Source organism: Rhea americana, unplaced genomic scaffold, assembly GCF_003343005.1.
Source record: "Rhea americana isolate MKP2758 unplaced genomic scaffold, rheAme1 scaffold_59, whole genome shotgun sequence".
In the NCBI taxonomy this organism is placed as follows: Eukaryota; Metazoa; Chordata; class Aves; order Rheiformes; family Rheidae; genus Rhea; species Rhea americana.
In genome coordinates, this window is record NW_028186745.1 from 1,409,723 (window position 1) to 1,421,795 (window position 12,073).

Sequence of the window (12,073 nt, forward strand, 5' to 3'; positions counted from 1 at the left end):
CTGCTCCCTTTCAGCACRAGTCTTAAGATTAGCTCTATTGCCTGTGAAGTTGCAGCCTTATTTTCCACTGTCTACTATGTAGTGAATTAAAAGTACTTTTTTTTTTTAAAAAAACAAGACCCCTACCTATCCACCCAAACCCCAACCCTCTGCTCTGTAACATTGGCAAATGAAGTTCAAACAGCAGACTTATTTTTAGACATGAAGGTTCTTCAGGTCTGAAACAGAAGCACTCAGCTTCAGCTTAAGGAAATGTTGAGAACAATTGTTCTGAATTTAATCTACTTATGTTAATTTTTTCAGGGGACTAATGCTTTGACAACATTTGAAGTGGTTTCTGAGTATTCATGAGGTTAAGAGTTAGGTTTTCCCTTGCAAAAGTGCTTGACAAGAGAAGGAAATTCACAGTAAAATCAGGCTGTAATAACTTCAGAATGAAGACACTTGAAATAAATTGGCTTTAGGTTAGCCCATTCAGCAACGTGCATAGAGACCTGAGGTGCGATTCACTTGCAAAGGTGCTTCCTGGTATTAGGTTTAAGGCTTCCTGGGAGTGCAGCCGGGGGATTGGGGTTTTTAACCGTGCAAGTGGGAGGCAGCAACCATTCAGCTCTGGTTTTCTGAGTAGAAGGTGACAGGATGATGTCAGTGTCCATACAATTTTGAAGCAAAATACCAAACAATGTTAGTAGGAATAGTATTAAAGGGTTGAACTGCAGAAAGAAAGATCCTTCTTAAGCAGAGAATTCTYGGGTTCTTCATGGCCATAAATATATTGATTAGTATGACATCTTCTTCAGGGGGGAAATTCTTTCTTTCACTCCTCCACAGCTCAAGCATTGCACCTGTATGATACATTCACAGGACTGTAATTAAATATGCATTTTGCAAGTTTGATTGGAACAGGAAGATGGGTTGTGGGTGCTACTACTGATTGCTTTACTGATTTAAAACAAAACACCAACATAAAGGAGAAGGCAGAAGATGCTATATGTGAATTTTTCTCTGTAAAATCTAGTACAATTGTGAAAGTTCTGATGTTGTGAAATATTAGGCCACACCGCAAGAACAAGAGCAACTCATGTGGCAGGGAGAGAAAGAAAATGGGAAAGGCAACAGAGCCTGGGACTAATCCTCTGATTTGGAAAGCAGATAGTTCTACCAGAAGGCCATTGTAAATCATACGCAATGCAAACTTGTACGTGCTTGTCATAGGCAAATTGAATTAATGGGACAGATAACAGAGAGAACAAAATTGCTAGTTGCTTAATCGCCATTACAAGACACCTGCAGAGGGAAGAAGAATTAAATATTCTCATAGAACTTGGAAACAGAATAGTTGAACGGCACAACTGAATGATTTGGCTTGGAGTAAGCAGTGGCACTCTGAGAACAATCCTTGTTACCGGGGTTTGAGTTATGAATTAAGACACAGGAGGGAGGTTTTGAATGCATGTAGTTTAACCTACTAAATAAAAAAATGCATGATTTCAGAAGGAGTGGAGGTGTTTTAGCAGAATACCAAATCTGTAAGCAAGAGAAATTATTCGTTCCACGTATTAAGGGAAGTGTGTAAATAAAAATATTTGCAATTTCAGTTACCTGCTGAAGGTGTAACACAAATAATAGTATGAGCTAAAGTATCTGAAAATATTTATTAGGATTTTCAGATACATACAAGATACTGACTCCAAATAAGAGATCTGTTTCCACAAAGGTAATCCCTGGGCCATATGTTTACTTATGGCCCCAGAAAAGATAAATGATTTCCTGAAAAGGAGGAAAGTTTAAAGAGAAATTAAGTGGAGCTGAACATTCAAATGAAAAAACTAAAAATGGAAATGAAGAGTTCCTTTAAAAAAAAAATTAATAACACAAAATCCATGAAGTCAAAACTAAGAAGGGAAGCAACAAAAACTTTACCTTCTGTGACGAAGTTAGCAATTAGTCTATTTTTAAGCAGTATACATGAACAGAACCATATARTTGCCTATATTTATAATTTATGTATCAAAGCGAGAAGAAAGAAGGCAAGTAGATTAGCTTCTACATTACAATAACTGTGAAGTGTAGACTATTGATTCAGGCAGGTTAAGGATACAAAGGAAAAATCTGTGATCAGAGACAATAAAACAGGGTTTAAGCCTATATGGCAAAAGATCTTGGAGCACTATAGATGTATTAATTGCTGGAACACATARCATTGTAACAGCAAATAACAATAAAATGCCACAAAATTTGTGGCTGTGCCTTAGCAAAATTACTCATAGCAAAATGGAGATAAACGTGCTTCCAGTTCTTTATTAGACACTGACGAGGCTATGAAAAAAAATCTGTCCTTGGGAACAAATGTAGTTAAAGAATTTTTGTACTGCAAGGAAGCATATTCACCTCATTCTTTACCTATCTTTACTGTGAGAATTAGCTGTTTCTTCCTGTTACTTTTTTTTTCATTCCCATATTTACTTTTTTTCTTATGCAGCTTAATTTCCTTAGAAACCTTTTATAAGGGATCTTACAAAAATACTTTTTGGAAGCTAGTATACTACATGGACTCGATCTCGCATGTTCACATGGTTTTTGATCTCATCAAAGAATTCAAATAGGTCTCTGTGTTGTGACTTCTCTTCCTTATTATGATTTTTAAGAATTTTCTGTGGAATCTAGAAATGAAATTTGCCACTGTTGTTTCTCAGCTCATACCATAAGCTTGTCTAAAAATTAGCCACACATTCTCTACCTTTTTACTTCTTGGAATTGAAGTTGATGTCAGCAACAGGTTACACACCCATTTGCACCGCAATGATTTCATATCTGAGTTTTTTTTAGAATTCTTGGGCAAAGACTCTTGCCTGGGTGATTTGTTCTTTTGATGAGTCGGTTGTAAAGCCTTTCCCACTGACACCTCAGGTTGGAGCATCCCTCAGACTGTTCCCCTCAAGACAAGCTCAAGGCTGGGTGTGGGAGGCCCCTAACTCCACTGTTGTGAACCCTACTGCAAAGAATTAATTTAGCTTTTCTCCTATCGCCTTATCTTCCTTCAGCACTCCCTTTCCATCCTGATCATCTCTCAGCCCTCCTGAGTCTGGCTAGCTGCCAGCTTCGGGTGTTTTTGGAAAGATGTTATTTCCAGTTTTTAAGCCTTTCGCAAGTTGTCCATCAGGGATTTTTGTTTGGGTGTTTTTGAGGTTTTCGTGAAGAGAGAKTCAGGCTTGTTAATTTTCTGTTTAACTTAGTTTATGGGCTTTTCTTTTTTCCCTATGTGTGCCAAACATTAATTCTTGAAGGTGATACTTTACTTTTAATAAACTCCTTTGCCCAGCTGTTTAATCACACATACTATTTTCATTCTTGAATTTTTTATTCAATACTGTGTAAATTTAAGGTTCAGCTTCTAATATGATGTACTTTAAATTATCTTCGTGTAACCTACTAGCATTTTATATTTTTGGCTACCTCTTTTTAATTTTTTTAACATTCTTATTTTTTCTTTTTGGATGGAAATGTTGTTAAAAAATTACATCATTGTTCTCAATATAAAGCTACTCTTCTATAGATATTTTAAACCAGTTTTGGAATATTATTCAAATCTAAATCAAGAWTTGTTTGCCCTATTTTGACCTCTCATAATGTTTACTCAGGCCTACAAGAAGAAACTGAAGTCCCCTATTATTAATTTTTGATCATGAGCTCTTAATACAATAATTCAGATACCCATATTCTAGTTCACACACCATATTTTTTAGACTTATGCTTGTATAGAAGCACATATAAGATGTGTCTTTAGTTTGGATACCTGCTTTTATATATCCTATGTAAAGAGAACTTTACTGCAGACATTTTCCCTTGCTGTTTTCTGCCTGCGTTTTTTAGACTTCTGTTGTATTGTCTCCTACAGTTTGACTGCATCCTTAAAGGATGTGGTGCCCCAGACTGCAGGGCCTTTATGATCATCTTTTGGTCTTTATCTGAAAACTTTAATTTTAGGTTCCAGATGACTGGTTCTGTTTTGGTATAAGAAAATCCTCTCTTCTTGCATAATAAATCATCCCTCTCCTGCATACTATTTTATTGCCAGAGTCCTTAAAGGGAGATTTGAAGATGGCTTTGGCTCACTGATGTTAATTTTTATAGATCTTGAAATACTGAAAATGTTCCAGGAACAGTATTCAAAAATAGTAAATTGTACGGATATCAAATATTCTAAACCCAAAAAGGGCAAGTTAATACAGAACTTATTCAATGAAGATTTAAAGACCCATAGTATAATTAAAGCCAATCAGGCACAAATTAATTGGAAACAGGATTTAGAGCTAGTCATATATGCATAATGACAAACTGCAACAAGGAAAGCAGTTGCTCTGAGAATAGCTGGGGACATAGCAGAAGAGAAAAACAGCAAGAGCTCCCAAGGCTAATGCCATAGTAGAACAGAACTGCTAATGTAGCTCTCCAGTGTATAATTCAGGGGCATGTGAGTAGGAGTATGGAGCTTATTTTCATCTTGTACAATATGCTGGCAAACTTGAGTACTGCAAGCAAGCAGTTCTGGTGCATGCATTTTTAAAAGGTGCTGAACAGCCTTTATATTCAGAGAGGCTGCAGAAAATAACCACAGAAAATATTTGTGTTGTGGAGAACAGGCGTTATGATGAGGGACTTTGGGCTTAATCTCTTTAGCTTCTCTGAAGAAGACTGAAGAGTTAATTTGATTAGCATTCATGAGTGTTCTCTAAATAGAGAAAAACGCTAGATTCTTAAGACCTCTTAAATCTATCAGAGAAAGACATAGCAAGAACTTTCTACTGRGAACTTAAGCAAATCAAATGGCAATCAGAAATTAGGCTCGTATATAAGTATCTTCTAATGCTGGTAATTAGACACTAGAATAAACTAATGGTAGATATCTCCAAATCAAAACTTGAAGTCTCTCTGGAAGATATGCTTTAGGAAAACACTCATTGCTTGGCTGAGTCTGTGTAACAACAATTCTCTTTAACTGGATAAAATATAAGTTCTGTGATATACCAAACAGTATATTAGAGGAACAAATTTGGATTTAATTTTGCTTGATATTATCTAAAATTATAAATTACTGTCAGTCGGATGTGGAGACTGGTCTGCCTCCAGCTGAAGATTCTAGTTGGCCGTGCTTCCCATGGTTAGCGGTAGTACCTGCTTTCCTGCTGCTGACCGTCACTGTAGCATTCACGCAAATTCCAGTCACTTGACAGTTTCTTATTCTTTACCATCAACAGAATTTGTGTGTGTGTGTGTGTGTTTGAGTGAGTGAGTGTGTAAGAGAAAGAGAGAAGGAAAGAGAAAGAGAGAAAGTGCTATCGTTGTCAACTTTATGAAGGATCTCCTGGATTAGATAGTATGAAATACTGAAGAGAATCAAATCCTCCAGATCAAGTTATCCTGTAACCAGAAGTGGGAGTCTAGAGTTTATTGTGTCTTTTCTGGCAAAGGTTTTACAAGTCCTTGATAATAAAAGAACTTTGGATAAGATATATAATGAATCTGATCTAATAAGATAATGTAGATGCTGCACTGTTTTGATGCCTCTGTGTGGCTTCTTGTAGCAATCTCAATTTCTTTAATACAAATTTGTTTGTTATCACCATATTTGGAAGTCAGGGCATCCCATCTGAGAACCTGATGCAAAATTTCATTGCAGTATAAATCAATATATGTTCAAACGTATGTATGAGCTGGATTCTATGTTACTGAAAATCCTAGTCTGTTTAATTATTKATTTGTAGTTTTGTATCAATGGTAGATAAACTTCTAATAATAATTTTAATTTTGAATGTTTTTAGTATTCTCTTTCGTGAGGGAAAGCAGCTATGAATCAGTAAAATTTAAAATTCTGTAATAATGTTATATTCTAGGAAACTAAATTTGCCAAAATGCCTATTTCCATTCCATTTGTTTATATTTTGATTTTGTTGCTAATCTGAAGTCAACAGGAAAGGATTAGATAATGCAGTCTGTCGAAAGTAATTAAAGTAGTTCCCAATTTACTTTGTCTCAGTATGAACAGTGAGTGGCCATTCTGGTRGAAGTCAAAATTTATCATTGATTTGAATGCAGCTAGGATTGATTGCCTCATGAGAAGATTTATAAAGCATTTTCTTCTCTTTAATGTAGGAGGAAGATGTTCAGGTTGCAAAGTGTGGTTTTCYTTAAAGATTAACAGCATTCCCGCACCACCTGAAAGAAAAATAGATGTGAAATGCAGAGCTCTGGTAAGATYACTCTAAAAGTTTAATTTTGTTCTAGTGCATTAATAAGAAAAAGAAATGTAATTTTTATTGTTTGTCTGGCTACTATCACACAGGATTAATAATTTTTATTACATGACTACACACAATCACTTTTTGCGTCATAAACCTCAATACTTGCTAAGACCTCGTTTAAACTCAGTGATATGAACTAAAATGAATGTTTAAAGAAAACTGGTTTCTTTATGCTATTTGAATAATTACATTTTTATTGTCTGCTTTTCATTATCTTTTATTCTGCTGRAATTTGCTTCTGATTTTGGAGCTCAGTTAAGGTTAAATCCTGTAAAAACTTCAAGGAGCTTTTGTGCTATACAGAACAATAAATCTGTTTTGGTACTCTCCTTCTTTATGTATGTCAAATTATTATTGTCATTTAGATTTTCATTAATCATTGGAATGTAATTAATTATATATGTTTTAGTAAATAAATGCATACTTTGAATCTCAAAAATGTAATTGTTAGTCATTTTAGAAAAATTATTACATTGTATTAAAAATGCTGTATGTTTTAAAGCACTTAAACTTATAGCATAACTCCATTTAGTATTTTTGCTTAATTGATATTGGTTTTAGCTCTAAATATTTGTATTTGTCATTAAAATATATTTTTAAACATTTTTATTTTCAGAGCTAACGTTTTTATTAACATCTTTAAATGGATATTTGTTTTATCAACTAGAAGACCTGTTTTCTACATGAATTGTAAACAACTAAGAAATACTAATTGCTGTAGTGGAAACTGGCAGCAGGTTCTATGAGTAGCAATGACTGGGTACAATATTTTGCTGCAGGAAAATTTTCGTAGAGAAGTRTCTGATAAAAATATAGGGGAACTACCACTTCCAGTAACAAATAGTGGGAAGGGTAAAGTGTCTCCTGATTGATGCATGTTTATGTGGGGAAAAAAAATCCAAATCAGTAAACTATTTGTAAATATTTAAAATATCAGTCCTCATGTATCAATTCCGAGTTTGTTGTTCTTTCTTCAAGTGCTGCATCCTGGGTATGAGCTTCAATACTGCTTAGATAATRATGTTTTCAAAATCTTGAGAAAGGATGAGCACAGTGATAGAAGGAAGGAGTAGGATGGTATCCAATGCTAGTAAGCAACACAAAAGCTAGAATAAAAGAGTTTGTAACTTGAGATTTTAGAAAGAATAATGTAATTTTTTGTCCTACTGGATAATGCCTCAKCTTGGATCATTTTCTGCTTTGAAGGAAATAGGGTGGAGTAAAAGGAAAAGCTAGATTTAAAGTATATTACTGACTCCTACTGCATAATAAATCATCTAAGTGCATTTTAACTCTATAAGATTCAGTATAGAAACTTGCAGAAAAATGCTTACAGTAACATCCACTGTATTTTACAATGTGTGGGACACTGAAATTCCTGGCTTAAATAGGGAGAATTCTCTTCTGAGGAAGATGAAGGAGGTACAGAGGAGGTACTACCTCTCTTCAGATGTTTTTGGAAAATGTTGCAGAGATTGATGAATGTTGCAGAGACACCAAGATTGTTGATTAATAGAGAATAGACCTGGTTACTGTTCCAGAGTGAACTGAATCAATTGGTTATATGCCAGGTAGTTCATGTGGGAGAGTTTTTTGTTTTCAATATAAGTGATGGGGATTATCCTAGTTAATGTCTCACTCCAGGCTGTCAGTGTGATGCTGACAAAAAGGGCTAATACAGTCCTTGGATGCTWTAGAATGGTCAAATGTAAGCAGAAAGAAAATTATTTTTGGTACTGCTATCAGAATGTCATCCACAGATCTAGTTTTCCTAGGATATTAATTGTCTTTAAATACTAAGAAAAATCAAAGGAAATCCATAACAAAGCATGGAGGAGCTGAAAAAGCAGGCTGGTCGTATGAATACTGAGGATCTCTATGAACTCAGTTTGCCAAAGAAAAAGTTGAAAAGCAACTTGGTCATACACTAAAATATATTGAAAATATATTGGTATTCTCTGAATTTTGCTCACCAACATGCATCAAGAACTAATGGCCAAAAATTTAAATCAGGCAAGTATTGAATCTTGCATGGAGTGTCCTGGCAATGCAGTAAAACATTGGAAGATCTTTCTGGTGAAAACAGCAAACTTTAAACAGCCTTGTAAAGCTTCAAAGGCTGATAAATTTTTAAAAGACATAAACACCTAGTACATCTGCTACATCATTGAGTCAGATTTAATGAATATATTTGATCTCTTTTTGACCTTGGAATCTGTTGTCTTCCTTCCTGGCCTGTAGAAGGAACAGGATTAGCAACATTTCCCTTCAGATGCCAGTAACGCTTGAAATTCTGCATTTGTGGATATATTTGCATCTAACAGTCAAATGCAAGGCAAACTCAGCATGCCAGAAGTGTTTTTCTCCTCTTAAGACAAGTGATGAGATGCAGTGTGCATCTCTGAAGCATCCAAAATTGGCTTCAGCAGAGGTAAGTTTGAWGCCCCAGAGTTCTAAACTGATGGAGGTGTGGGGTAAGGCCTTGTGCCTCTTAATGGGGTGCCCCCAGTGACTGCCACGTTTCAGAGGAGGAGGAGAACCAGGTGCGGTTAGGCTGGCTGACAGCTTGCAAGAATGTGCGGTGTGGGATCACTTGGACGTATGTCACCTGAGCACTGCAGGTGCCTGGGACATTAGCAAGATTTAGGTGRATATAATCTTTGCTTACAGGTTCCCATTTCCTCTTCAAAGTTTGGAAACGCTTCGGTCTGATTCAGGCTTTTGTACTTCTTAAATGAGTATTGAGAATGAACTTGCAATGTTCAGTTACTCTGTTGATATTCTGACTAATATGGATGTCTCRATGCAGCCAGTCATCAGCTGACGTTGCAAAAGAAATTCTCTATTGAACACCGCAGGGAATTTTGAGGAAACAGGTAGGCCTGCGTGGCAGCCTCACTAGCACTCAGTAGACAGTCACTTAGGTCTTAGAGACAGGATAAAGATACTGTCTTCTGCTTTCGCTGGGTAAAAATAGCAAAAATGTAATTTCAAACTTGTCTATGTACTGCCCCCCAGAACCTGAACTACCATTTCAACAGGCRTTGTGTCACATATCCCTTCTAGTTTGCTCAGGATTTTCTAAGTGACATGTTTTTTCGGGTATCTTTCTTATAATAGGTAATAATTCTGCCTAGATACTGACTAGATTTTTGGTCGAGAATCAGAAGGGCACAGGATTTTCCAGTGACAATTACCTTTGGTTTATACTGTTAATGTTACATCTTACCATCCTTGAGGTGCAAAATTTATGTTTTAGTCTCAAAATGTATCTGCAGATCAAAAATGTATCTGAAAAATTTAGAGATAATTTGGTTTGACCAGGGTTTTTAATGAAAATAATTTAATTTACACTTTTACATTGGTGAGACAATACTGTGCATAGAAATGTCGTTAGTTGCATATCACTTGGATTTGTTTTTTCTCTCAACCTAAAATTCAGGGTGAAAGCTGAAAAGTTACATGGATCAGAAACATGCTGCTCTAGTTTTTTTCTAAAACTCTTTTGGCTTGTCACTACTGAAAACATTTAGACTTGTGACTGGCCAATAAACTAGATTTTGCTTGGGTTATTTAGTGGAAAGAAATACATTAAGTTAGTGTGTAATATTGCAAGTCATTATTTTAAACCATAATCTCTTTTCAATGAGTTTAATCAGTATATATCAATAAAAAAATCCTTGTTTCAATAGAATGCTTGAAGGAGATTCTGCAGCTGGAGGAAAATGTCATTTATAGTATGCAGAAATTTGCCACTACCTACTTTTATCTTCCTCCCTCCAGTGAAAGCCGCCCCTCCCCCCAAAAAAAAAAAAAAAAAAAAGGAAAATTGGCTTTTCTCATACAGTTAAAATCCATTAAAATATTAAAAGGCAATAAACTGTGCTAAGGCTAAATATTTGGAACAAATAAAATGTCTTTCATGTCTACAAAATGTATTTTGCAATAGCAGGATAATTCCAAATAATAAAAAATAATGATTCCTTATAATTAATCTTTTAATATGTGTTGTGCATGTTTGCTGGCAGCAGTAACACTATAAAATACGATAAATTACCTTTCTGACTGATTCACCCACATATGAAAGGTAAATCTGGCTTTTACCTTGTCCCAGACGTAGTTCTATTAAAATGATAGCTTTTGTTTAGACGCAAATCGTATTTTGTTGTCCTTGCTTTTCACCATACACAGTAAATAGCACGGGTTTGTGTGGGATGGATCAATTAAATATTTCAGTAACTCAAAATTTGACCCATAAATTGAAGAAAGTGGCTTTTAAACTTTGAAATATATATGTATTTCAAATATATATATAGTCCATAAGAGCCATATATACATATATATATATATATATATATATAGTTTTCTAAAACTTTTTTTATTGTATGAACCTAATAATTCCTCTCTCTACAAACATGTCTGTCTCTAAATTGAAAACACGGTTAATTTTTTTGTTATGCATATGGCCACTAGAGTGCACTCTGCAGCTTGCATGGTACAATGCAATCCTTTAAAGGTCAATACAGTGTTTGAGTAATAGAAGTGCATTTATCTTTTTCTTCTTATGTATGTTTGTTTATTTTTATTACCAAGAAAATGGGAAAACAAAATTTGTTCCTTCCTCGTGCTAATATACTGTTTAATACTGGCACACTTTTGGGGACAGTGAACCACTGTCACTTTTCAGCATTTTTGCCAAATCATTAGCACTCAGGGTGTTTCCTATGTTTGAAAGATGCACGATGCCACTGTTTTGCAAATAGTAGAGTCAAATATCGATTTTAAATCTCTTTACAGTAACTTCACATACTTGCATTTCTAAACAAGGAAAAAAAATGAAAAATCTGTTTTGTCAGTTTTTAATTGATCATCTTCAAGACAGGTTTATTTCTCATTTTTATCTCCTCCCCCTGCTTTTTTTCCCCACCTAGACAGTTCAGTATATGATTTCAGATTACATTTCAAATCAGTCTAAAATGAATAGGAATATTATGAAGCAGAGTGCTTGCCACAGGGAGGTGGACACATCTTCGTAGTCTAGACAGTAGGTAACAAATAGTCTTCTAAGTTCAGACCTTCATATAATTTCTGAATAACACTGAATGATCACAGTCTCAGTTTTTGTCTTCTAGGCTGGAAAAGGGTAAGACCTCAGTTATTTTCCCTTTAAATTTTTTGCATACAGCTTTTTTAAAGTGGGTTAGAGGAGATTGGCATCAAACAAACAGATTAAATTTCAATGTAATTTGGGTACAAAAGTCCACTGGACTCTGAAAATTCTGGGCAGAGCCTATAAAGAATTCCATAAGAGCCACTCAGAACAATGTCTGTTTAACTCAGTGATCTATATCCAGTGATGGTCAGAAATGGATGACAAGGGAGAAAGCAAGACTGTGTATGCTTAATAGGGCACTTTCACTGCCTTTAAAAGTTTTCAATTCAATTTTTTTTCTTAGCTGCCTGGTATACCAGGCTGATGTATACTTTTAGCATCCATAATTGCCTTTGGCTTTGAGTTTCATGTGTTTACAATCAATCCCTACCACTCTCTTCATGCTTTTCATGATTTTATAGAGTTCTATAATACCCCTTCTCTCTCTTCCATAATGAAGAGTATGGTGAGGTAGCCACCCTTATTTACATTTACCACTTGGAGCTTCATATCTCACTACTGTAGTATTTCTCCAAAACTGAAAAGAAAGAGAAATTGATCAACCAAGTGTGGAAAAGTAGAAAAGCAATTGGATTTTAACGCTGCTTCTTCTCTAACT

At 35.1% G+C, this 12,073-nt stretch overlaps 1 protein-coding gene across 3 annotated transcripts in view; it reads left to right on the forward strand.

Annotated features, from left to right (window-relative positions):
• The window catches only part of CFAP47 (cilia and flagella associated protein 47), a 363,351-nt gene that overhangs the window by 237,327 nt on the left and 113,951 nt on the right, over positions 1-12,073 (forward strand). For all 3 annotated transcript variants that reach the window (XM_085319423.1, XM_085319426.1, XM_085319424.1), the window contains exon 51: positions 6,154-6,251. In XM_085319423.1, the coding sequence (XP_085175549.1) occupies positions 6,154-6,251 (98 nt within the window). The remainder of the gene's footprint in view (positions 1-6,153; positions 6,252-12,073) is intronic.